Source organism: Lonchura striata, chromosome 1 (assembly GCF_046129695.1).
Source record: "Lonchura striata isolate bLonStr1 chromosome 1, bLonStr1.mat, whole genome shotgun sequence".
Classification (NCBI taxonomy): Eukaryota; Metazoa; Chordata; class Aves; order Passeriformes; family Estrildidae; genus Lonchura; species Lonchura striata.
The window spans coordinates 92866245-92889558 of NC_134603.1; the positions used below are offsets into that span (position 1 = coordinate 92866245).

At 38.3% G+C, this 23314-nt stretch overlaps 1 protein-coding gene across 1 annotated transcript; it reads left to right on the forward strand.

Annotated features, from left to right (window-relative positions):
* The first annotated feature begins 5412 nt into the window (after positions 1 to 5412).
* On the forward strand, positions 5413 to 22469 carry EEF1E1 (eukaryotic translation elongation factor 1 epsilon 1). Its single transcript, XM_021534534.3, has 4 exons — positions 5413 to 5545; positions 7475 to 7675; positions 14684 to 14779; positions 21808 to 22469. Exons 1-4 carry the CDS (start codon positions 5447 to 5449, stop codon positions 21946 to 21948), a joined length of 537 nt encoding a protein of 178 aa, XP_021390209.3. The 5' UTR covers positions 5413 to 5446; the 3' UTR covers positions 21949 to 22469.
* Positions 22470 to 23314: the final 845 nt, after the last annotated feature.

A 23314-nucleotide genomic window follows, 5' to 3' on the forward strand; every position in this document is an offset into this window, starting at 1 on the left:
GCATGAGAGAGGGCTGTGTGATGAATGGGCAAGGCTCCCTTCCAGACCCCTGACCCGCCTGCCATCTAGTGTATATTCTGGATATATTTCCAGCTCAGCACAGCCATAGCTGGTCAACAAAGAACAGAAGTAGTTTGGACAAATGTAGCACGTCACTGATAGGATACACTGAAATAGCTTAACCTTTTCATCTCAGGATTCTGCATTATGTAATTAGGTCAAACCCCCTAAAAACAGCTTCTTGACAGCAGCAATTCACTTACAATGATCATGTTCTCAAAAACACAACAGACTTACTTATCTGTAAAAGAAGATGCATATTCTATTTCAACAACCAAATGTACCACATTTACACATGATAAACCAGGTGCAGTTTTCTAGGTATAGCACTTTTAAAATCTGTCACCTGCTTCATCTATTTGGCTGTCAGGGACAGAACTGCTTGTGCCAGATACACACAACTGTTAAAAAAACAGTAGCCGACTGCTGAACCAAACCTTAGCATTCAGGATGGTATGTCAGACACCAGTTTGTTTTCTTCTGTGCTATATTTTATAAGCCCAAATTTCCATACACCCAGGAGTAATTCTTGTTTAATGATATCTTAATTTATCTTCAAATTTGGAAAGCAAGTGAGAAATAAAGGACAGTAAATTTTACTTAAGAGGATGAAGCTGAGAGCAGAATATGTCTCTACAAAACTTTCAGCAAATTTTCTGTGTAGGTCCATATTTTCTTGTCTCAGGGAAATAAACTTCATAACAATCAGTCCTTAAGAGCTGACTCTTTCCTTATTGAAGAATAAAGTTTCCTGGGCTTTCTGTCAAAAAAATACTCCAAAGAAACATCAATGAAACAATTTCTATAGATGAATATATGTGTTTATGAATACATACACACTCTCTTGATTGGTCTCCAAATCCATGGAAAACAGTCAAAGTTATTTTGGAATTATCAAACCCAAACTGTAACCTATGTTCAATAGTTGTTTAATTTCAAAATTGAGTCACAAGGTTTTTGAGACCCAAATGTAGATATGTCTATAAGAGACAAACTTCAGGGAGCTCTGAGCTATGCACAAGCGAGTCAGGTCTGGGAACATTTTAGGTGTGGTGGTGTGGAGCTTATTTCCTCTTACCTGGGTTAATTAGCTTCTATACAACAGCGCAGTAATGCAGCTATCCTGCCTGTGGATCTGTCCCTGTCTTGCAGGTAAGATGATGACCTTAACTCACTGTAATGCCTGGGAAGCACCACGACTTGCAATTGTCTTCCATGGAACAGAAGTGAAAAAAGAAATCAGTCAATTTTGTAATGGTCAGTGACCAATCCTGTTGTTGATATGACTGAAATGAATATAAATATATGCATCTCTTGCTAAATTAAGGCATACATGTGCATAAGGTCAGTATTCTCAGAAGTATGACAAGTCTCCCTTTCCCCGCTTCTGGTGGTGCAGTGTCAAAGCAGTAATCACATGGCAAAGTTCCTTCCGCTGTTTCCTTCAATATGCACTTAGGCTAAAATCAGCTGCTGGGACACTAACCTCTCTGACTGCCTGCCTGCAGAAAGGTTTCTAAGTAGCAGTCCTTTTGTCAGTGTAACCTAGTGGAAATGAGACAAAAAGAAAAAATTGTTGTGCCTCTTAGGTTCAAAATACTGTTTTGGAGTTGTTTTCTGCCTGACACATACAAGAATGGCTAAATTTTAACACAGACCTAGGGCTCATGTTTCTCTTATAGAGCATGGTGTTGAGCAGAAAAAAAGAGAAGCTGAAGCAGAGGAGAGTTGGCTAGTACAAAAACCATTCTTTTCGCGAGTTCAATTTTCAAAGAGCACTTGAAAAAAAAAAGGTCAATTTCCTCTCTGCTTCATTCAGCCACTGCAGAAACCAGGAACAAATCTGGATCTTTCAGTCTGTCTACACAAGTTACCCTCATTTCAATGAGCAGTATGGTCTCAATCTGTTTTTTTTTTTTCCTTTTAAGCTAAATGAATATCCTGATCACAAAGGCAATGTAAAGGGTATCATCCACAAACATTTAGCCAGTTTGTTACTCACATTTTAAAAATTAATGGTGAAACCTTGCTAAAGCATCCTGCTTGGGAAATGTTTATGAGGTTTGGACTAGGAAGATCTTACTGGTCCTGTTAGTGGGAAATAACATAGTATACTGACATCTTTATTTCAACTACTGTGTAAAAGTGGCCATTGGGCAAACCTGCCTTCTCCACCTCCCTGGGGGTACCTGTGAATAAACAAGCCTCAAGGTGAGCACAGTTCATTGTGCAAAGCAAGGACGCAAAATATGAAAAAGGCAAGGCTTCTTTGCTTCTGGTTTGGGGCAAGGGGAGGAGGCCGTGCAAACGGGATGTCCATGCCCCAGGGAAGTGGGCTGAGGAAGGAGTGGTACTCAATTATAACCTTGGCCTCCCTGTGGAAGAGAATTGCAGGGCTACAGCCGCTGTTGCTGAAGTTAAGAAGATGGAAGGAAAACTGGATTCAAATTGTAACTGCAGTGGGTTCAAAGCACAGGGCAGAAAACATTCTCCATTTGTATAAAATATAGATTTGTATGTAAATATTCAACAATAGCTTCTGTAGTAATGAATAAGAAATAAATTGCTTATTTGATGTATGATAAAACCACTATTCTGCACAGATGATGCAGATGACACTTGATTTTTATTGTCTTGCAAAAGCTTTAGACAATTAAGGAGAAAACTGTTCTGAGGCTTACTCCATCGACAAAATTCTGGTACAGCTAACAGCAATATGATTCACACAAGGATCATCTGGCATGTGAAGCTTGTTTTAGCAGATACCAATGTGACATACATAAAGCTGTCAGGCTTTCTCCAAAGGACAGTCATCCACTTCATGTTTCAAGTGGCAAATTAATTATATTTGACATTTAATTTATAACCTAAGGTATTTTAGATTCGGAACTCGACTATGACAACAGCAGATTAGAGCAGGGCCCTGTTTGACAGAATCGATTTTTCAATTTATTTGCCTTGTATCTGAGGGTCTTGATTCAGATTTTTGTGTCTTGAGCTTGCGTACAGGACAACGATACCTCTAAGCAAAGAAGGCATCGTTCACCTCCTCCCCCAGCCATTTCGTGGTGAATTATTTTGCACTCGGAAGCAAGATTCTTCTGCAGCCTTAATCACAAAGCTCCACCTAATGGAATGAAGGGAGAACTGTGCCCAGAAAAAGAGAGACTTTTCTAAACACTGCTATCAAGGAAAACTACTACACAACCATAAGCAGTTAATCTCCTCCATCTAATTTATGAAATCTCCTTTTCCAAAGTATTTAAAACTTTGAGGTTTGATGATACAAAGTCATGAAAAAAAAAAAGGTGACTGAAAATGTGACCTTTTTATTTTAACTGATAGATATTTCAACACATCAGTACTAATATTTTACACAGGTAGATCACATCTTCTAGGTTCTAAAGCTTCTAAAAATTATAACTATATAAAATAACCTGTACGCATATATTTACTGATAGATGGTTCATTAACAAAAGTAAAATTGCTCAATAATGAAACTATCAACTAGCTTTCAAAAAGGGGGCAAAGCATTTCTTTCAATTTTCCCACTGAAGAGGAAGCCTTCTGTATAATTTTAGATCATTCATTGATATCACAGAGCTGGAACACTACTGGAACAATATAATTTCAAAATACTGCTTAAAGAAAGGAGCTGATTAATTTTTAAAAGCTCTGCAAAGAGCAAGGCCATTTTCAAGGCTTTTTTTTTTTTAATTAAGTGCTGTGCAGATGTTAATATAAGAGATCCTATAAAGCTTAAGAATCCACTCACAATTTCAGATCTGCTCCCCAGTCAGAGGAAGGCTCAGTGCCCACTTTTAGATTTTTTTCTACAACAGAAGGTACAAATCTAAATGTCACCTTGTATCAAGATAAAGTGTTTCACTGGAGAAACAGGACATTTGTCAGGATCATCTTATCTGAGATGACTAACGCAGTGATAGCCCTGAGTCTGTACTATTAAAATGTCAGTAGTAGGACAAGAGTAGCTTGTTCTTTCTAGTAAAAAAAAATGTTAATTTGGTGTTTAGTAGTCTTCTATCAAGAATTGCACTTTGATACTCTGCACAAATAAACCTGGAAGTCTAAAACTGTTTTAATTTGTAACATTTATTATCAGATGTAAAAGTATGACATCTGCAGCAGAGTATCTTCCATTGGAAAGATGATTAAATCATGTCTTCATCAAATCTCAAATACACTAAAGTGCAGTTAAGTAAGGCTATTTTGTGGCCAGCTGAGATTTTATGGGGTTTATCTCTTAGCTCCACTACTACCATCAACAGTGGTGATTTGGATGATTTTTTTAACCATACTTTTATCCCTCCTTCTCCTTTTATGCCCTTGAGTAGCACCTTGGTTCTGGCTGATATTTTCACAAGATCCCTAGCGATGTAGCTCTCCACGAAACTTCAACTCCCCTACTAAGTTTGGCTGCACTTGGACAACACGTTCAAGATTTGCTAGTTGGAGGAAGACAGGACGGGTGAACATGGATAGAAGTGGTGCAATGGCTCCTGAGAAGCCCCGGAGAAGGGAGGGACGGTCTGTGTGGAAACATTAGGGCAGCTCCTTGTGTAGGAACCGAGCAGCCAGGGGCCGGCAGGCTGGGACGCTGGAGCTGCCCGGAGAAGGGCAGTGAAGCTGGGAAAGGTCTGGAGCAGAAGTCCTGTGAGGAGCGACTGAGGAAGCTGGGGGTGTTCAGCCTGGAGCAAAGGAGGCTCAGGGGGGACCTGATCGCTCTCTAAAGCTGCCTGCAAGGAGGCTGTGGCCAGGTGGATCGGCCTCTTCTGCCAGTCAGCCAGCAACAGAGCAAGAGGAAATGGCCTAAACCTGCGCCACGGGATGCTCAGGCTGGACATCAGGAGGCATTTTTCCACAGAAAAGGTGATCAGGCATTGGAATGGGTTGCCGGGGAGGGGGTGGAGTCGCCATCTCTGGAGGTGTTGAAGAACAGACTGGACGTGGCAGTCAGTGCCACGGTCCAACTGACACGGTGGTGTTGGTTCACAGACGGGATTCAGCGATCCCTAAGGTCTTCTCCCACCGAAGGGAAACCGAGGAACCCCAGGGCCGGGAAACGCCCCCGCCGCCCCGCCGGGGTGGGCAAAGCGGCGGCTCCGCCCGCTCCGCCCCTCACGGCTGCTCCATGCGGCCGGGGACGTGCAGGCGCCACTGCGCACGCGCCGTCCGCGACCCCACTGCTCCTCCCTCCCCTCCCGAACGGCTGAACGCGCCGCCTCTCTTGGCTTCTCATTGGCTGGCCGTCCCTTTCGGGCCAATGGCAATGGCGCTTCCTTCGGCGGCGCCCTGGCGCTGTCCGCCAATGGGGCGAGCGGTTGTTGCCGCCCTCCGTCCCTGTCCGCGTGTCCCGCCGCGCAAGATGGCGGCGGCGGTGCGGGGCGCGGAGGAGCTGGAGCTGCTGGAGCGGCTGCTGGGGCTGCCGGGCGGGAACAAGTACGGCGTCCAGGGGGAGCGGAAGGTGAAGGGAGCGAGGAGGGGCCTGGAGCGGGTGGCGGTGGCGACGCGCGGGGGAGGGCGGGCATCCTCTGGTCTCCTTTCCCCAGTGGCTGCTTCCCTCCGAGCTTCCATTCCCGCCTCCCTGGCAGTTCCCCTCAGCCACCGATGTGACCGTGGCTGCGGCCCCCCCAGGTACCAGAGCAGCCAACGTCTCCGTGAGCGGGATCTCACCTGTGCTCCCTCCTCCACATATGTTGTGGCTATTGTAGGGCCTCGCTGCCTGCGAGCCTGTACCTTCTGGAAACTCCTTCGCTCTGCTTGTGGGATGGATCATCATGTGTCATGGAAGGGATTTCGGCTTTTTTTATACTTGTTCTTTCAGCACTTTACATTCCCTATGCCTGTGCGAGTTGCGTCGTGCTATTTTGATTAAATTACATGGGAAGAAAAAGGTGCTGTTTTAATAATCGGAAAATGCCTGCGTCGAGGACGTGTTGCTCTTAAACATTATATTCTTTTAAAGCACTCCTACCTGACATGAGGTTCTAGTGGGGTGGGAGCCTGCAGTGAGAGGGCCAGAAGAAATGGCCTAAACTGAGACACGTGAGATTCAGATTAGGTATTAGGAAATGTTTTTCCCTCGTGGTGCTCAGGCATTGGAATAGGTTGCCCAGGGAGGTGGTGGAGAATCCGTGTCTGGAAACGTTTAAGAGCGGTCTGAATGTGGCACTGGGCAGTGATTTAGGGATTTAGTGTTGCAGTGGCAGTGCTGCGTGGATGCTGGACTGGATGCTCTTAAAGGTCCTTTCAAACTTTGATGATTCTATGGTCCTAGATGTCTTAGTGTTTCAAAGTTTATACTGAAACATTAGGTTTCATGGTTTAAGAGGCACCTAAGGCATGAAAAATGCAATTTGGAGTTGGCAGTGTCACAAATTTTTGACACCTTTGTTTGATCCTCCCTCCTGGAAAAGGTTGGTTGAGAAATGAAGCAGTTGTCTCAAGTTTTGGGGTTTTTTTAATTGACAGAATTTTTTAATTGACTGAATATCGATGTGTGTTCTTCAGTTGCAAAAACTGCCTTCATTATTTTTAAGCCCAGCTGGTATTTTAGTGCTATTACCATAAAGTATAATGTTGAAAAATCCAAGTAACTAGGTCTCTGTGTAGTTTTCCTGGCTGGATGTTCAATGGAAAAAAAAAACTTGATAGTAGTGAAAGACTCTTGATGCAAGTACAAAAATAATATTATGCTTTCAGCTTGCACCTTAGATTAAATAAATCTGGACATAAACAGACTGCACTGTGCAGTCATATACTTTGAGTGTTGCATTTTAATCAGTTTCTTTCATTTGATGTCATAAATGCCTGAATGGGCTTCAGCTTGTTGCAGTGAGTTCAGTTCACTCACTTCATTTCTTGAGGTGTTGGTCCAGATTCCTTTCCCAGGGTTGAACACATGCTGCTGTTACTCACAAAGACGTCATGGCTAAAGCTGAAGGTTGTGTTGTCCTGCTGGTCCCAGTGAGCTCCTGGCTGCTGTTTGGGGTGTTTTGGAATGGTGCAGTATGTAGGAGTAAGCTTTTCAGGAGGTTTGGTTAGTGCAGCCTGCTTGCTCAGAGAGAAGTTGGATGCTACTGACTTCACAGTCTTAAGTCAGAGTCCTGAATTGGGAAATGAGTTAGAAGTCAGTTATTATTAAGATTTCTGCCAGTGTCAGAACGCACAATGTTATTTCTGCCTCATATTGGCAGAATTTGCTTAATTGGAGCTAAAAGTGTCCTGATTTGTTCTTGTTCTTCTGTAAGTATTGAAAATAAAACACCCCAAAGAACAAAAAGTGAACAAAAACCTGGTTTTGATGGCACCACCTTTACCTGAATGCTTCTGTGTTCTGAGGGAGCCTAAAAAAACCAATAGCCATTCATTCCCCTTGTGTTTCCACTTCCAGGTTCCTGTTCTCCAAAGCAACAGTGGCCCTGGGCTGACGGGGCTGATGACCATCGCTGCCCACCTGGTCAGGCAGGCTAGGAAAGACCAGCTGCTGGGAAGCACTGCCGAGGAGAAGGCTGTGGTGCAGCAGTGGCTGGAATACAGGGTGACCCGGGTAAATGGAGGCTCCAGTAAGGAAGATACTAGGACAATTCTGAAGGTAAGGAGAGCTTAATTACCTTTCCACAGAATTTGGGAGTGACTGGACCTTGAAAATTACAGGGCTGATGTGTGTACGAGCATCCAATTAATAAAATTTAACAAATACTAAGGGTTTGACAGTATCACTAAGTATTGGTTTTTGCTGCTTTTCACTTTTGTTGACAAAAATACCCAACAACCTGAAACAGCAAAACAGCTAAAACTGTAGCATATGTGAAGCAGAGCTCTTGCAGCGCCCAATGGCTTGTAAATTGTGAAGGGTGTTCCCCACAGTTTAGAGACTGTTCAGCTGCCTGTGTGAGGCGCCAGTTTCTTACTATCTTCATAAACCCGTGGTTATAAGCAAGTTGGTGTTGTGTTCCAGGATAGCACTTCTCTGTTTTTAGAGCTATTCTTAATGATGTGGCAATTATGGGATACAAGCCATGCTTGATGCTGTGGTAATTGGTATTGATGCTAAAAGGAGGTACTGGACAGAATTGTGTATGAAAACTGAACTCATAAAGGATCCTCTACATTGTCCTTAACATTGAGCTACTTTGTGTGGAGTCCTTGGTCTGCTGTTATTAAACTTTTATTGTAGGCTGAAGCTTACTTCCTCTTAAACAGGTGGAAGCAGAAAAGAGAATATTGAGAGTCCCCCTTGTTGTTTGAGCAGCCAGATGACAAGGAGCCAATAGCAAAACGTACTCTATTTTCCTTACTTCTTGCAACTGGTAAAAAGTATTTTTGCAGTCTTGTGAGAACAACTTGAAGAGAAAATTTGCTTTGCAATGTTAAGCACTCTTTATAAACTGTGTATAAAAGGGCAGTGAAATTTGATCAATTTTTCAAGTGTTTGTTTTTTCTCTCTTTAAAAGTATGTTTTAGATGGAGAGTTCTATTGGTCAGTGCTGCCAGTGAGTCTGAGTTTAGAAATTTGAGAGCTGCAAGGTTGACTCTACTTGAAGCTGACAGAGTCCTAATAACTTCTGGCTCTGGCAAGGTGTGCAGAAACCAGAGACAAACCGAAGCAGTATTAACACTGTTGCTTAAAATAAAGGAAAATGCATCTTAAAGTGATGCAAAGCAACTCTTTGTTACTCTTCGAGCTGATAGCCCTCTTGGTCTTGAGGCCTATGGAGCCTGTATTACCTACCAACTTGGTGAAAATCCTGACAAACCATTTCATTCACATGAACCCCAAATAATCAGAGTTATCTTGGTTTCATTGTATCTGGGGGCTATCTTCTATTGGTCAATCATGAGTTAGTTCACTTTTCTTCTCTTTTTGTAACATACCTGCTCTTTACTTTCTATGTGCAAATGCTATCAAAACCTTCACAGTCATGGTTACTCTACAGATACAGCATGAAAACTGTCAATCCTTTAGGATTTTTAGAACTTGATTAAAGGAGGCACTGACTAATCAGGGTTTAACTTCAGGTTTAGCTGTGGTATAACAAGCTGACCCATGGAGGTCCCTGTTGTCTAAACTTTTATGACAAGGGTCACAGAGTTTCAGTCATTCTTTGAACAAACTTGAAACTTGTGATGCTTTTTGTTCTCCTAAACTGTGAGAAAACCATATGAGAACAAATAATTAATTTCCATTTACCTCTTGCCTTTTATAAAAACCAAAAGCAAGTTTTCTGTCTTGTTATAACAAAATTCATCTGCTCAGGATGGTTTTAGGGACGATACCTGCAGTGTTAGCACATACATGTGAGTATTTGCAGAACTGCATTGGAACATTAAAACCAGATGCAGAGATACAGTTTCTTGCTGGAGCTGGGATCCCTTTCCATCTTTGGCCTTAGTGACACTGGTTGTCTAGAAAAGACAATATGCCAAAATACAAATATGTAGATATATTAAGTGTTTCCAAGCAACGTAAAATTTCCTTAATGAGAAACAATCAGTGTTACTTTAGAGAGAATCTCTGCCTTTAAGCGCATTTACAAATTTTTCTGTGGATTTTTTTTTTAAGTGTTGAATTACCAGAATTTATTTTAACACAAGGCTGCTGTGGAATTGTTTCAGCACTAATAATTTCATAGTATAGCAATTAAGAGTTGGGTTTTTTTTTTTTTTTTTGTAATTTGTTCTCTTGCCACCATGATTAATCAGAAAAGGGGCAGCCTACCATTAAAGTATACTGTGCCAAAAGGGAGTATGGGTGAAAAAAAAAGAAGAACTAAAATAGGGAGGGAAGTATGAGGCTGCAGTTTTACAACGTGTCTGGAATACACAATGGCAGTCTTGGGACGGTTGCAGCCTAGAGCCACAATTTATAATAAGCTACGCCAAAAACAGTTCAGTAACTTCTGCTATAAACTTTAGGCTGCCTCTATTTAACCCTTAACTGATGTAGTTCTACAAAATGTCAGTAAATAACTTGTTTCATGTTTGCTAATTTGAATGGGGAGGATTTTCTGTTTGCTTTATGAAAATAGATTGTTGAATTGTTCTTACTAATGTGTTGCCTAAAGCTGTTACTTGGCAGGAAAATTATGGTGAAACAGACCATCTCAACCAGGGTTTTCATATTCATCCAGAGCAAATGCCACAATGTTCAGAATGGACCAATAAAAGGCTTGTTGAGTTTTGTCTAATTTTGATTTGTGCTTCTGTACTTGACAAAATAAATGGGAGCAGTACTTTTGCTCCAAATCTGTTTCTCAGTAGATCCATAGGAATGATGAATGTCAATAGCAGTGATAGCATAATATACAATGCCTTATATTAACTTTCTTTTCCACTGGCTAGAAGGGTATAATCTTTTGTTTCTTTGATGCTTAGTGGCAAATTAAGCTGCATAGGAAAAAAAAAATTCTGAAACTTTCTGAGTTGTCATGCAGGACAACAAGTGTGTTTTCTGTTCCTCTGTGCCATCAAATGTCTACTTAGGTGTTAGTGAATTCTGTTCAGGAGATTTTAATGTCTCTGCCATATCAATTTTAGGTATTTTAAACCTGAGGATTCTTTCCCTTTCACACCCTTATTCTGAAACCTCTGACAAATAACTGGTAGCTTGTTAAATTCACATAAAAGCATCCACATGAATGTAGAAACTTCTGGTCTCTGAAGGATAATAACTAAGAGTCTTTGTGTACTACTTTCAGTGTCTCATAGAGAGCAATGTTCCATGATTTCAATTAGCTTTATCCCAATCTCCTGTACTGTCTGGCTTTAATAATGAAATCCAAATAGAAATCTGAATAAGAGAGCTTCAATTTCTATTTAATGTGCTTGCTTGAAAAATTACTGTTTCCACAGGTACAAAAGCCAGTTAATCCATGCTCTGTTCATGCCATTAATCCACAGTTCTGTACACTGCTTTTGCATACTTACAGGTTTAAAGGTTGAATTTTTATTATTGCAGCAATATTTGTTGATTATTTTTCTTCTTTTACAGGAAACTCAGTAATACAATATTCTTCCAGACCAGGTTTAGCTCATAGTTTGCCAGTTAGAGAGAAGAGTCTTGCATGAGAATTAAAAACACGTCTATGTATCAAAAGTGTAGTTTTGCTTTTCTTGGATGTGGCTGCAGAAACCCTTTATTGGCTTCTGAATTGTCAGGGACTTTCCTGAAACATTTGGGAGTGCTCAGCTTTTTGTCTTTGCATGGTGCCAGAGATAAAAGCATTTAGGGCATAAATGACCTTGAGAATCTTGCTGACTGAAAGGACAGGAAGTCTGTGTGTAAGGGAAGCACATACACCAGCAGGGTGTCGTGGGCAAAACATCCAGAACAAAATCAGGAGGTCCATTGGAAGCTCCTGAGTTGTCCTAAGAAGCAACGGTTCGTATCAGAGCCACTGTCACAGCTGGCAGTGACTGGCAGGGATTCAGCAGCCTGAGCAGATTAAATGGATTAGGGGCCATTGGATTGCATATTTAACAGGCAGTGAGCATTGCTGGGGGTGCTCAAAATGTGCTCTGAATGGGATGTGTTGAGCTGTTGCTAGATAGAGGCTGTAAATAGGATTTTTTTTTTTTCCACATAGAACAAGCAAATGGAAATCCATCAGTTAGTCCATAAATAATGCAACAACTCTTTCTGTTGCTTTTCTCCCCGTCATATCCAAAAATGGTATTTGAATTGCTGCAGTTGTTCAGTGTATGCAGTTTTAATGCGTTGTAATGCAGCTATGCCTTAAATACCTGTCTGAAATTTGAGAGTTTCCCAAGGAAATGCAACAGTAAGTTTATATAGTTACAAGCAACTTCGAGGACTCTCTTCGTCTTTTAATCCTGGGTTTGTATATAGGAATTCATTTGAGTAACGGTGTTCAGTACATGAAAGACAAATTATTCAGATGACAGCCAGCAGGCCTGAATTTCCTGCATGTGATAGAAATTTTATAGAGTTTTGTGTTCATATTTTCATTAATCTCTCCAGGACTGGAACACTATTTCACTTTAATACTGTGATCACTTGAGCAAACTTGGCTTTCAGGAATTTTAGCACATTTGGCTATTAGCCAGTAATATAATCATCCATGGGATGCATAACCCATAAGGCAAGATTATCTAAATGTGCCTAATGCACATGAAAAAAATATGGTGTTTCTGAATTAGTGTGACTTGCAGAATGAAATCAGAATATCTGTTCATATTTTAGGGGAGGAAAGTACATGTTCAAAACCAGAATTGTAAACTAATGCTAATTTATACAAGACTAAACCATTCTTGTCAAATTTAATTTGCTCAGTTAACTGACTTCATAAAATTTGATGAACCAGAATAAATAATTGTTCATGCTTTAGTGGCTTACCTTGCCTTTAAAGTTTTAGGATTTTTTTATTGATGACTATTTTGAGTGTACACATGCAATATAAAACTCAGAATTAGCTGAGTAATGCTGTAATTTCTTTGATGAAGAAGTCCAAAATTTTCAGCAGGGAAATAAGTGTGGTGATGCTACCTTCAGAGATAATGAGCTTTTTGCTTTACAAAATCCTGATTCCATAGCCTAAGCCAAGAAGAGCAGGGGAGGAGGGGGAAAAGATATCATTTCAGTGGTGATAGTTTTCACTACAATGCATGTGGAATTTCTGATTAATTGAAATGAAAAATGCTAGTCAGAGAATTTGTTTCAAAACAGACAGGTTTTTGTTGTTTTGGGTTTTTTTCCCAATAAAGCTGCTCTTTAGATTGGGGTTTGTTCTTCTTAACACTGGATTTGCCTTTGTGTTGAGTGTAGAAAATTCCACAGAACTGTAGTTACATGTTTGAGGTAATTTGAGCACCCACGAACATGAACAAAGCAGTACACCATTCTAAAGAAAAGAAGCTACATAGCCAGGGGCAGTTGACCTTACAGAATTTTAACTATGCAGGGGTTAATATGTTTCCCTGATTTGTTCTAATAAAAGAAATCAAAGCAGACATGGGGATGTTCAAATATTACAGAAGTACAGGAGTCCTGTCATGAAGAGGTTATCAAAGAATAGTGAGGTGGCTTAATGGAGTCGAACTTGTCAAAAGCAAATGCACTGTTAGATGTCTTAAGTCTTAACATTCTAGTTTTGTGTTTTGATCTTGGTTTATTTTCTATGTATGCATTATGGGAAATCACAGTATCAGTAAAATTATGTAACCACAAAAAGTGCAACATGCTAAAGGCCAAATATAATTTTTCAATTGTTCACTAGTATTAACCCCCTTCTCCTTGCCCAAGACTTGTTTTTTCAACAAAATGGCTGAAAATGAAATGTGCTCTAATTGAGAATGAAAAATTAAAATTTTTGAAAATGTTAGTTACATTTAAGCTGCTTACCTCTGTTTCTGGGGCAGGGGAAGGGAGTGGCTTAAACCACATTGTGTGCTTCTTTTTTTTCCTTCAAATACAGGGAGTTTCCAAATCCAAGGGAAATCTGGGAAACTGTTTTTGTAGGTGTCTGAAAATAATACTGTAAAACTAAAGCTAGCTTATGCTGGAGGTTAAAGTAGGTAATTGTGTTGTTACATTTCTTTAGAAAAAAAAGGGGGGCAGAGAGGTGTATAAATTGGATGAAAAGTAGGTAGGATTTGGAGAAAAGGAAGGATAAGTAAAGAGATAGAGCTGATGTGTGATGCCTCTGTCCTCAGAGCTGATAAACTTGGGCAACAGTGAGCCTGTCAGCTTCTTGTTTTCTGGTAGAGAATAGCTGCATACAAAAAGCCATGGAGAGGAGTCTTTCTGTTAATACACGTTTGAAATAATTATTTACTGAACCTGAATGGAAACCTTTTACTACCCACCCTCATAGCCTCTGATCTGGAACAGTTGAGAGGTGATCTTAAAATGCTGGGAATTCTCTCTTCCTACTTGGATGGCAGCTGAATTGACAATATCAGTCACAAAGAATTGCTAGCAGTAACTTCATCATTAATAAAAGCAGCTGTCAAGTGATAGCAGCTGATGGGTGCCGAGATACCAGCATCAAGCTTGAAACACCTTGTCTCCCACCCCACTATTCTGTGTGTTTCCCTGGTTCTTAGGCATTTGGAGTTCCAGAACCTTGCTGACCAGCTGCACGGAGTCCTGGAGGACAGGCATAGCTGCTGCTGGAAGAACAGTATGCTGTCCTTTTATCATAGGACTGCATTTTCTAGTAATCAGATGTTAAACATTTGAAACTGCACTCATAATAAATATACAACTCTAATTTTTGAATTGAGTAATTGGAAGCCAAGAAAAGACAGACTTGAAAGTATTTCTGTGGAGTCAGCTTAAAATAATTTACATTTGCATGTACAAAAATTTTGCTACATATAAAGTGCTTTGTTTACAGATCTGCATTTAAATTTTACCTAAATCTCACTGTCAAAGAATGATATTTTATTATCTTGTCACTTACTTTCTAGAATTTTTTTCTTTTATTTATTTTTGTTTGCAGAGTTGGGATAACTTAAAACTGGTGTTTATTTATATGCATGGTCTCCAGAGGAAATTTCTATTATTTTTAACAATTGCATTAATATATCGTTTCACAAAGCCCATACTACAGCAGTATAATAATTTCTTTCTTTTTAGGATCTTAACATGCACCTTGAAGATAAAGTCTACCTTGCAGGAAACATTTTTACCTTAGCAGACATTTTGATGTATTATGGATTGCATCATATCATGGTAAGCATTACTTGCATCATTTTTGTATGTACAGCTATCATAATTGTTACTTATCTAAAGAACATTTTATTGTTGTAGAAGTTAACTTACTGAACAGAACAGAGGAAAATAGAACTTGTTTTTAAGTTTTCCATTTTATTCTTGAATATCTAGCTATGGATCTGTCAAAAGATCTGTAGTGTCAGAATGCTTTGGTTTCATCTGCAAAATATAGAAAGGGTGATACCTATTCCTGTGTTTCTGTGATTGAGGACTCTTGCCTTTTCAAGTCTGAAACATCAGTGAACTACAGTCACATAAGTACATGAGCAAATAGATAGATGAGGCTGAAAGGATGTGTCAGAACTGAAAGTATTAACTTAATTAATATTAGAGAAATACAAATGCATGTAAATTAAGCTCCTTAAAACGTATAAAAAAGTTTGAGCCATAACAAATTGTCATTTGTGTTTCCAGACTTAAGTGATAAGGCTTGATAAGGTACATAATATGAAAATAACATGGGGAGCTGGTGCTTAGGAGGAGAAGGAAAATATACGCCCACACCAAAAATAAATTTGTTGTGAGTGGGGGAGATGTTAAGCTTATTTGTAGTCAGCTCAGGCTACTATGAAGTGCACCTTCAGTTCTGAACCCCAAGTGTTAATTTAAAGATAAAGCAGTAGATGCTATTTGCATTTTGGTGGCTGGAATGTGTTTGTAACTGAGCCATTATCATTCTTTGGAGTGGGAGGAAACCAAAGGACTCACATAAAAAAGTCTATTCGATTCTTGAGAAAAGATGAAATCAGTCAGTTTTGCATTAGAAAATTGAGAGGGGGAGTGAGGATAATTAGAAGGAGATGCCTCTGACAAATGCATGTGTGTCTGAGAATTGAATTCAATCAACTGGGTGAATGGTTACTTTTGTACAATTAAAAGTAGAGCTCTGGGAGAAGTGTAGAAGAATCCATTTCAAAATGGAAGCAGAGGGGAGGGGCAATCAAGTAGTGAAATTCTACCAGAAATGAAAGCAGACTTATGTATCTGTATCTTGACTCTCCAGGAGTAAAAGTTCAAATAAGTGTCAAGCAGAGGAGAGGGAAGCTTCAGTTCAAAAGGTTTTTGAAAACATGCTAGAGTAAGTCATGTAGAATTAATTCTGTTAAATAATATTTACCTTGTGAAATATCTTAAGCAGTAGATGTGTTGATTACAGTGTCAGAATAGGTTACCTTTCACATATGATATGCAGACTTAAAAACGACTATAAGTATTTTCTAAAACTAAGATTGTATATTCTGTAAGAGAGTACAAGTTCAAATGAGACTTTTTTAAAAAAAAACTTGGCAGGGGAAAAGCCAAACATATTTTAAATTTAGAGTTTGCTCTAGAGTAGACCACCTAATCAAGATGAAAAGATACAAGTTATTGCTTTGGGAAATAGAACAGATGGTAAAAACAAATGACTTGGTGCTCCTGGGTGCCTGTAACCATCCAGACACTACTTGGGACAAGTTTATAGTACAGCATCTGTTTCTGAAATGTTTGATTTTATCAAAGGTAATTTTCTGAATCAGAAAGGTATAAAGGGCAAGCAACAGGGTGACTGTTCTAAATAAATATGAAAATCTAGGAGCTACTAACTAGGAATTACATGTATTGTGAAGGCTTCAGAATTGATAAACATACAGAGGCAGGATCTTCAACTGTAGAATCTTGTGATTTTATGTTTTTTAATGTCTTAATTATTTTTATTTTTCTTGTAATCGGAAGAGGGTATGTCCAGAGCTGATGCTCACCCTAAGTTTTATGGGAGAGGCAGGGAAAGCTGCTATATCTCATGTGATGTACTTCAGAGAAGCAATTTGTCATATCCACCATTGCTTCAGCTAAGCCTTGTGCAAGATACCAACATGTCTCCTATGATGCTTTAAGAAAGGAGGTAGAAATGGGAGACGTGGGGCATAGGGCATACCCACAGATCTTGATGTCCATCAAGTTGTCTAGAAAATTGATTTGAAAACATCACTGGTAGTACCTTAAAGGTTAATCTCTGCTTTTGATAGACTAAAAACTACATGCTAGCTCAGATATTAGTGATAGGATACTGTAATTATTACTGACATATCATGGTCATTCTGAATAAGCCAAGTAGTAAAACTTTAAAACCCTTCTGATTCACATTTCCTTTGAAAAGTTTTTAAGACCAACCATTCCTATAGCTCAGTTCTTCATCTGTGATATCTTGGTTTGTCTGAGTACAGATTGTGCATCTTTATATTGATTCCCCCCTCCCATCTTCATTTTGCCCTTCCCATTATCCAGGAGGGGTTCTGGAGTCTGGTTCTTCACTGTCCAGGCTCATCCATTTGAACTGACAGTTTGTTTACTGAACAGCAGCAACTCTTAATTCTGTGGTTGTGTGCCTGCCTTTCATTCTCTTTGTCCCTTCTAGTTATCCTAATAAACACAGTTGTGCAATGTGTTTAAAAATCCATATTGTGGGAAAATAATTACTATTTCAATCAGTGAGAATCAGATTCACAGGTCGTGTTTCAGGGATTTTGCAGATAGAATCTTTTTTGGGTCTTTTAATTAGAAATACACACTCATAGTAAGAAGGCAGGAACTAAATAGTACACACTGTTCTGCATCATGATACAGGTTACAAACACCCAAAAAATGCAATGCTTGATACTGCATTTTCAGTCAGTGTGATCTACATTGTCATATATAATTGATGTTTCTGTGTATGTAACATGAATATTGTTGTCTTATAGACACTTCAATTCCAGATATACATGTGTGGATAAATATGAACAATAAAGTTCTACTAGGTTAAAGCATAGATTGCCTAAGCTAACCTCAAGCAATGCATCTAAATTCATGTTTTTTTCTGCAATCAGTAAGCATTAAATTCCCCTTGTAGTAATGAACTTATTTTCTAATTTGGGGGATTTTTTAGGGGTTTTTTTGTTTTGTTTTGTTTTTTAAGTTTCAGATGCCTTAATTCATAAATATTTTTGACCAGCTCTTTTGACTAAAACCAGTCAAGTTTTATTTCAAGATAAATAATCAATATGATGATTGATCTGCTTTTATACTTCAAAAATGTTGTCAGAACCAAGGAAGTGGTCTTGAATCTATCTGTCTGACTTGAAAATTTCTTTAATAAGGTCTGGAAAATTACTTATGGGTGAAGTTTATATCTGCACATGGAAGACGTCTCAGTCAAAACTTTGGTGTCAAACCCAATATGATCAAGTACAAAACAAAGTAGTTGTCCTTGAGTCAGAACCACTGATATTGAACTGTAATGAGACTACAATAGTAATTTATTTTTGAGTTATTTTCATAAGGACTATTTCCTGTAATAAACAGATTGCCATGACTTTTTGTTAATATTTGCTGAATTGTTGCTTATTTTAGTACTGAGGTAAATGCTTTTCTTCTAAGCAATTATATTAAAATTGTTTTTCAACTGAATTGCAAAATAAGCAGTTTTAACCTCAAAAAAAAAAAAAAAGATGTAATTTTAAGCTTATTCTTTTAACAGCAGAAAATTAGATAAAACTATGTGAAGGCACACGTATGAAATGAAATATACCATCCAGCTGTTGGGTTTTTTCTCTTTCTCCCATATTTAAAGACTGAGTTTAAAAAGTCAGATAGTATCTATGCTTTTCTTGGTGCTGAAGAGGTTCATATGTAGGCAGGTATTTTTAGATTTTCCATGACCTGCAGGTTGTGGGAATGGGGCTTTATGCCTGCATCCCCAATGCTACAGGAAGAAAATATAATTAAAGTTTGTGTATTTTTAGCCCTTTCAGAAACTCTTTGAGTTGCATTGTATGATAACCACCTTAGTGAGCTTTGGCTTTGTGGTGGAAGAAAAAGCCTTTTTTTTTTTTTTTGACATGGAAAAAAAAAAAGCCTGTCAAATTAAGTGTCTGCTTCTTTGCTATTAAAATAATTGCTTTAATAGCAAATAATTATTTTAACAGCAGAACAGCAGCCTTTCTTAACTTGGGGGAATTATCTAATTTAATGAGAAAGAACAGAAAATACCCATCTAACAAAATGTTGTAAAAAATGCCATGGAAGTGATCTCTAAACAATTAACCTAAGAGTTATGTTCCGAGTAAAAAGTAGAGCATGCCGCAAAGTGCTTTTTAATATATTTCACTGATAGAGTACATTATGTAAATAAGTAAAAATATCTTGCTTGTTGTGCCTAGAGTACAAAAAGGGGTCTTATTATTAGCATAGCTGTCTGTTTTGCCCTTCAGATGTTTTTTCACTGTGCTAACAGAATGAAAGAGGACTAGTTTTCCAGACTTCTGTTTTTTATTTACATTGGAGAAACATGAAGATCAAGAATTTTCAGTAAAAGATTATGGGAAGGAAATACTGTATCTGCTGCAAAATCTAAAATTTAGCTCAGCTTTTCCATAACCAGGTGCTTATCCATTGAAGAATTTGAAAAAGATTATTGTGAACTCAAGGAACTTAAAGTTTCAGTATTTTAGTATTTGCTCATACTTAAATACCTTTCTTCACTTCCAGTAGTTTTAGATTGCTTTAGAGCACACACATTGTTCTTTTCATGAACTCTGTTACTTTGTAGATGATCCCCCCCAGCTTCATATCAAGCATCAGCATCCAGCTACCATTAATTATAACACACTGCAGGTGATGAAAACCATCTTTCCCTAAATGGTACTGCTTTTTTTTTTCGGTCCTGAATATTCTGCACTTCCAGAAACTCAGGCAGTTTCTGAAACAGTGTTATATTACCACAGCTTCCACTTTTAATTTGTAATGCCTTTAAAAATTCTAGGCTTTCTTTCTCCCTCTTTTTTAGTGCTGTTCTGGTTAGTGCTATTCACTTGGTTAATTGCCAATAACTCTCTTATATTTCTAGATCTGCAAAATATGTGGCTGTTTTTTATGGTTTTTCTGTGCATTTCTCTCAGACTGTACAACTGTTGGAACAATGTTTACATTTCCATGCCAGCAGCAAGAAGAGCAGATTTTCTCATATTACCTGAACTGGAGTTCATAGCAGTACAAAATTGCAGAAGGAAGTACATCTGTAGAGCAGTGCTTGTATTCTGGCAGGTACATTCCCTAGGAAGAGCAGCTTTCTAGGGTTTAGGAGCAGCTGCAAGATCCCTTGCCTTTTGGTTACTGCCACAGTAACTATGCTCTTAACTTCCCATTAATTGCGCTTTAATGCTATGTTCCATTGCTTTAGAATTCCCTTCTGCAAGTCCTTGAAATTCTTTTCTGTCAGTATTTTTCCACTGGTTCATCTTCTAGTATATATCCTTACATTCTTTTTGCTGCTATATGTTTAAAGCTTCCCATTCTAAGCCAAGTGCTGGGCTGTGTGAGAGAACAGTAAGGAGAAGCAGTAAATCTGATAGGAAACTCCTGAAATCAAAAGGGTGGTATGTCACAAGATGAAATGTAAGACAAGATGAGGGTTTAAAGAGCAGCTTTTTACTCATACACCTGAAAATCTGTAAATGAGTATGTTTAGCCCTTTCTGTGATCCAAAGTTTATTGAAACAGATGTGTTTCCAGCTTTGTGCCCAGTACCAAATTTTCAGTGAACCTGCAGTATCTACAAAATCTTGTGTTCGTAGAACAAATAGTAAGGAATACGCCATCTGTTTAGCTTTCGAGGAGATTACCCTTGATTAGCCTTAGAAATCTAAGTATGAAAAATATTAGGCATGTCTAGATCACTGTTTATCTGGTAAAACTGTCCTCTGCAGACAAGCCCTTTTTCATTTCATGCTGGCATTGTCAAGATATAAGTTAAGCTTGATGGTGAATTGGCTGACTGAAAATGAAGAGAGGTGAATCGTGCACTGATTGGTTTCACTCTTGGTGAGATAGGATAGGGGAGTTGATGTGAGGATCACATTTGTTCCTGATGCAGGTTCTATAGTCTGTTTGGAGGACTACCCTATTTGTAATTCAGTTGTTGTATGTCAAGGTGAGAAAAAAAAATTATGGTCTAAACTGGTAAGCCAACTTGATTACAGAAAAATAAGGAGACATAAAATTGCTAATCAAGAATACTAATGCAGGTGATACAAGATGGGAATAGTTCTACAGCTGGCTTGAAAAATTCCAAAGTAATAACAGACTTTGTAGTAAAGCTTTGAGGGTGCTGCTGACCTAAATTTGAAAGACTTTTAAAGGTAGAATTTGGATCTGTAACTGTAGATAACTTTACCTAAGACAGTCTTCTTATTAAGGATAGGCTTGAAGCTCTGCATTAATCTTAGCCATATATCCTGTGACAAGAGGCTGTTGCAATAGTGTGATAGAGACTTCTTCCTGATTGATGCTGAAGCTGTTCTGTGTGATACTACTTTAAATATTTTGATGAAGTATGGGCAGCTTTCCAGTTTGTTTTACTGTTGTAATTTGAATAATGCCATTGATATCTTAATAATGTAAGCTAGCAGATCTGAACAGTTAAGTTATGCTGGTTCTTAGTAACTATTCCATTTTGAGCAATAGTCATACAAAACAATTTCCAATTAGCCTATCTGGTCCAGAAATTGCCTGGAAAAAGCTTACTCCTGTATTTAAAATGCACCTTGAAACATGAAGTAGTCACTTTGCCTATGAGACAAGACTGTCTGCGGAATGAACATGAAAGGGTTGTGCATGTTGTGGAACTCTTCCCTGCACTGCCCTGTACTGAATGCTGACCCCGTGAATAGAGAGATGCATTAAATTCATGTAGGCTTTTTCCACCTCTGTCATGCACCTATATATTCCACCTCCAGGTCTGTTCCTTTGAGTAGATTAAATTTCCATACATATTATGAGTTTGAGTTTTACTATGTGAAATTAGGATAGAACACTGCTGGACTGTAGTTACTTGAGTTACTTGTAGTTACAAGTTACTTGAGTTTAAATCATCGTAAAATGATCCACTTTTATTTCGCTTTACCACATGTTATGAGTCTAATGATGCAGTGCCTGGTGTTACTGGTGCCTTGTATTTATTCCCCATGCAGGTGGACCTCACAGTGCAAGAAAAGGAGAAATACCTTAATGTGTCACGTTGGTTCAACCACATTCAGCATTACCCAGGTGTCCGACAGCATCTCTCTGATGTCGTCTTTATCAAGAACAGATTGTACACTAATGCTCATTAAGACAAATCTTCATGTTGTGGTGGAATGAGGTGTGGGAGTTCAGAAGTTGTACTGTCCAAAACCACTAACCTGCAAATACTGTTTTGTAAGCTTCTGTATGGGAACCAAAACTGTCAATGCCTCAAATAATACAACTGCATTGAATTGCTGTTGTTCATAAAGTGTAACTGTTGTTCAAGAATTTGAACTAAAGAATTGTTATTGTGTATCTGATTAAATGCAAAAATGGTAAAAGATGGAAAAATTTGAGTTTCAATTCACTATTTTTTTAAAAAATTAAGGTTCTTTTAATTAAACATTCAAGTGAAATTACATGATCTTTACCATCAATTATTCACTCCTTTTGCTATTTATTGAATGTTTATGTACGTCAACCAGCTTTCCTTTAATTTGTTTTCCATTGATGTTTACACTAGTTTTGTACAAGTTAAGAGATATATTGTGTGCCAAGGATGTGAAAAAGGGAACATGCAAATGTTACAAAGTATTTATGTGACCGAATAAATTATTTTAAAACTGTAGTCTTAATTTGGCTGTGAAACTTTCTAGTTTTTCTTCAGTAAAGAATATTTTAAAAGGTTAGTTCACTTCCTGCTTCATTTTGTGGTGTACTGTTTTGATAGTAAAAGTATTTCCTTTCAAAACTGGGTAGCAAAGTTAGTGTTCTTAAAGATTTTGCATGTGCCTCACTTCATTTTTTACACAAGTGCAAATGCACTTTTTCCACCCCCCAACAAAACCAATCAAAACTTAAGATAATTTGCTGCTCTGTCAAGTTCATTACCCTTGTTTAAAATGGGCTTTAAAACGAACTGCACTGTTGTTGAGTCACATATTTGGATGGGTCATTTTACTGTAGAAGGTGGTCCTCTGGTTTTTATCTGTAGTAAGTATAAAAGTGCTAACTTGAATTGGTTAATTACCTTCTGCACAATTCAGATAAAATTTATTTTAAGATACAAAAGAAATACAAAAATACTTTGATATTTTAATTGATAAATTAACTTCTGTGTTGGTTTCTTCAGCAGTGCTTAGCCGACAACTTCATTTGTACATTCTTTTATGTGCTACTTAGAAGACTCTCACCCAGTAAATGTTAAAAAAAGCTATCTTGGATAGATGTTTGAGCATTTTGAATGTTAAAAGGCCTTAAAAAAATAAAAGTAGATAATGAGATGAGGTAATTAAAATATATCCTGACACATAATGGACAGAAGAAACTTGGATGGATAAGCATAACTTGGGCAATTCCAGGCTCTAATAGGTGTTTTCTGTAGATATACATAATTTAATTCTTAATTCTTTTACTGAAGATGTACAGGTTACTTTAATTGCAAAATGTGCAGAAATTTCTCAGATTTTCTTG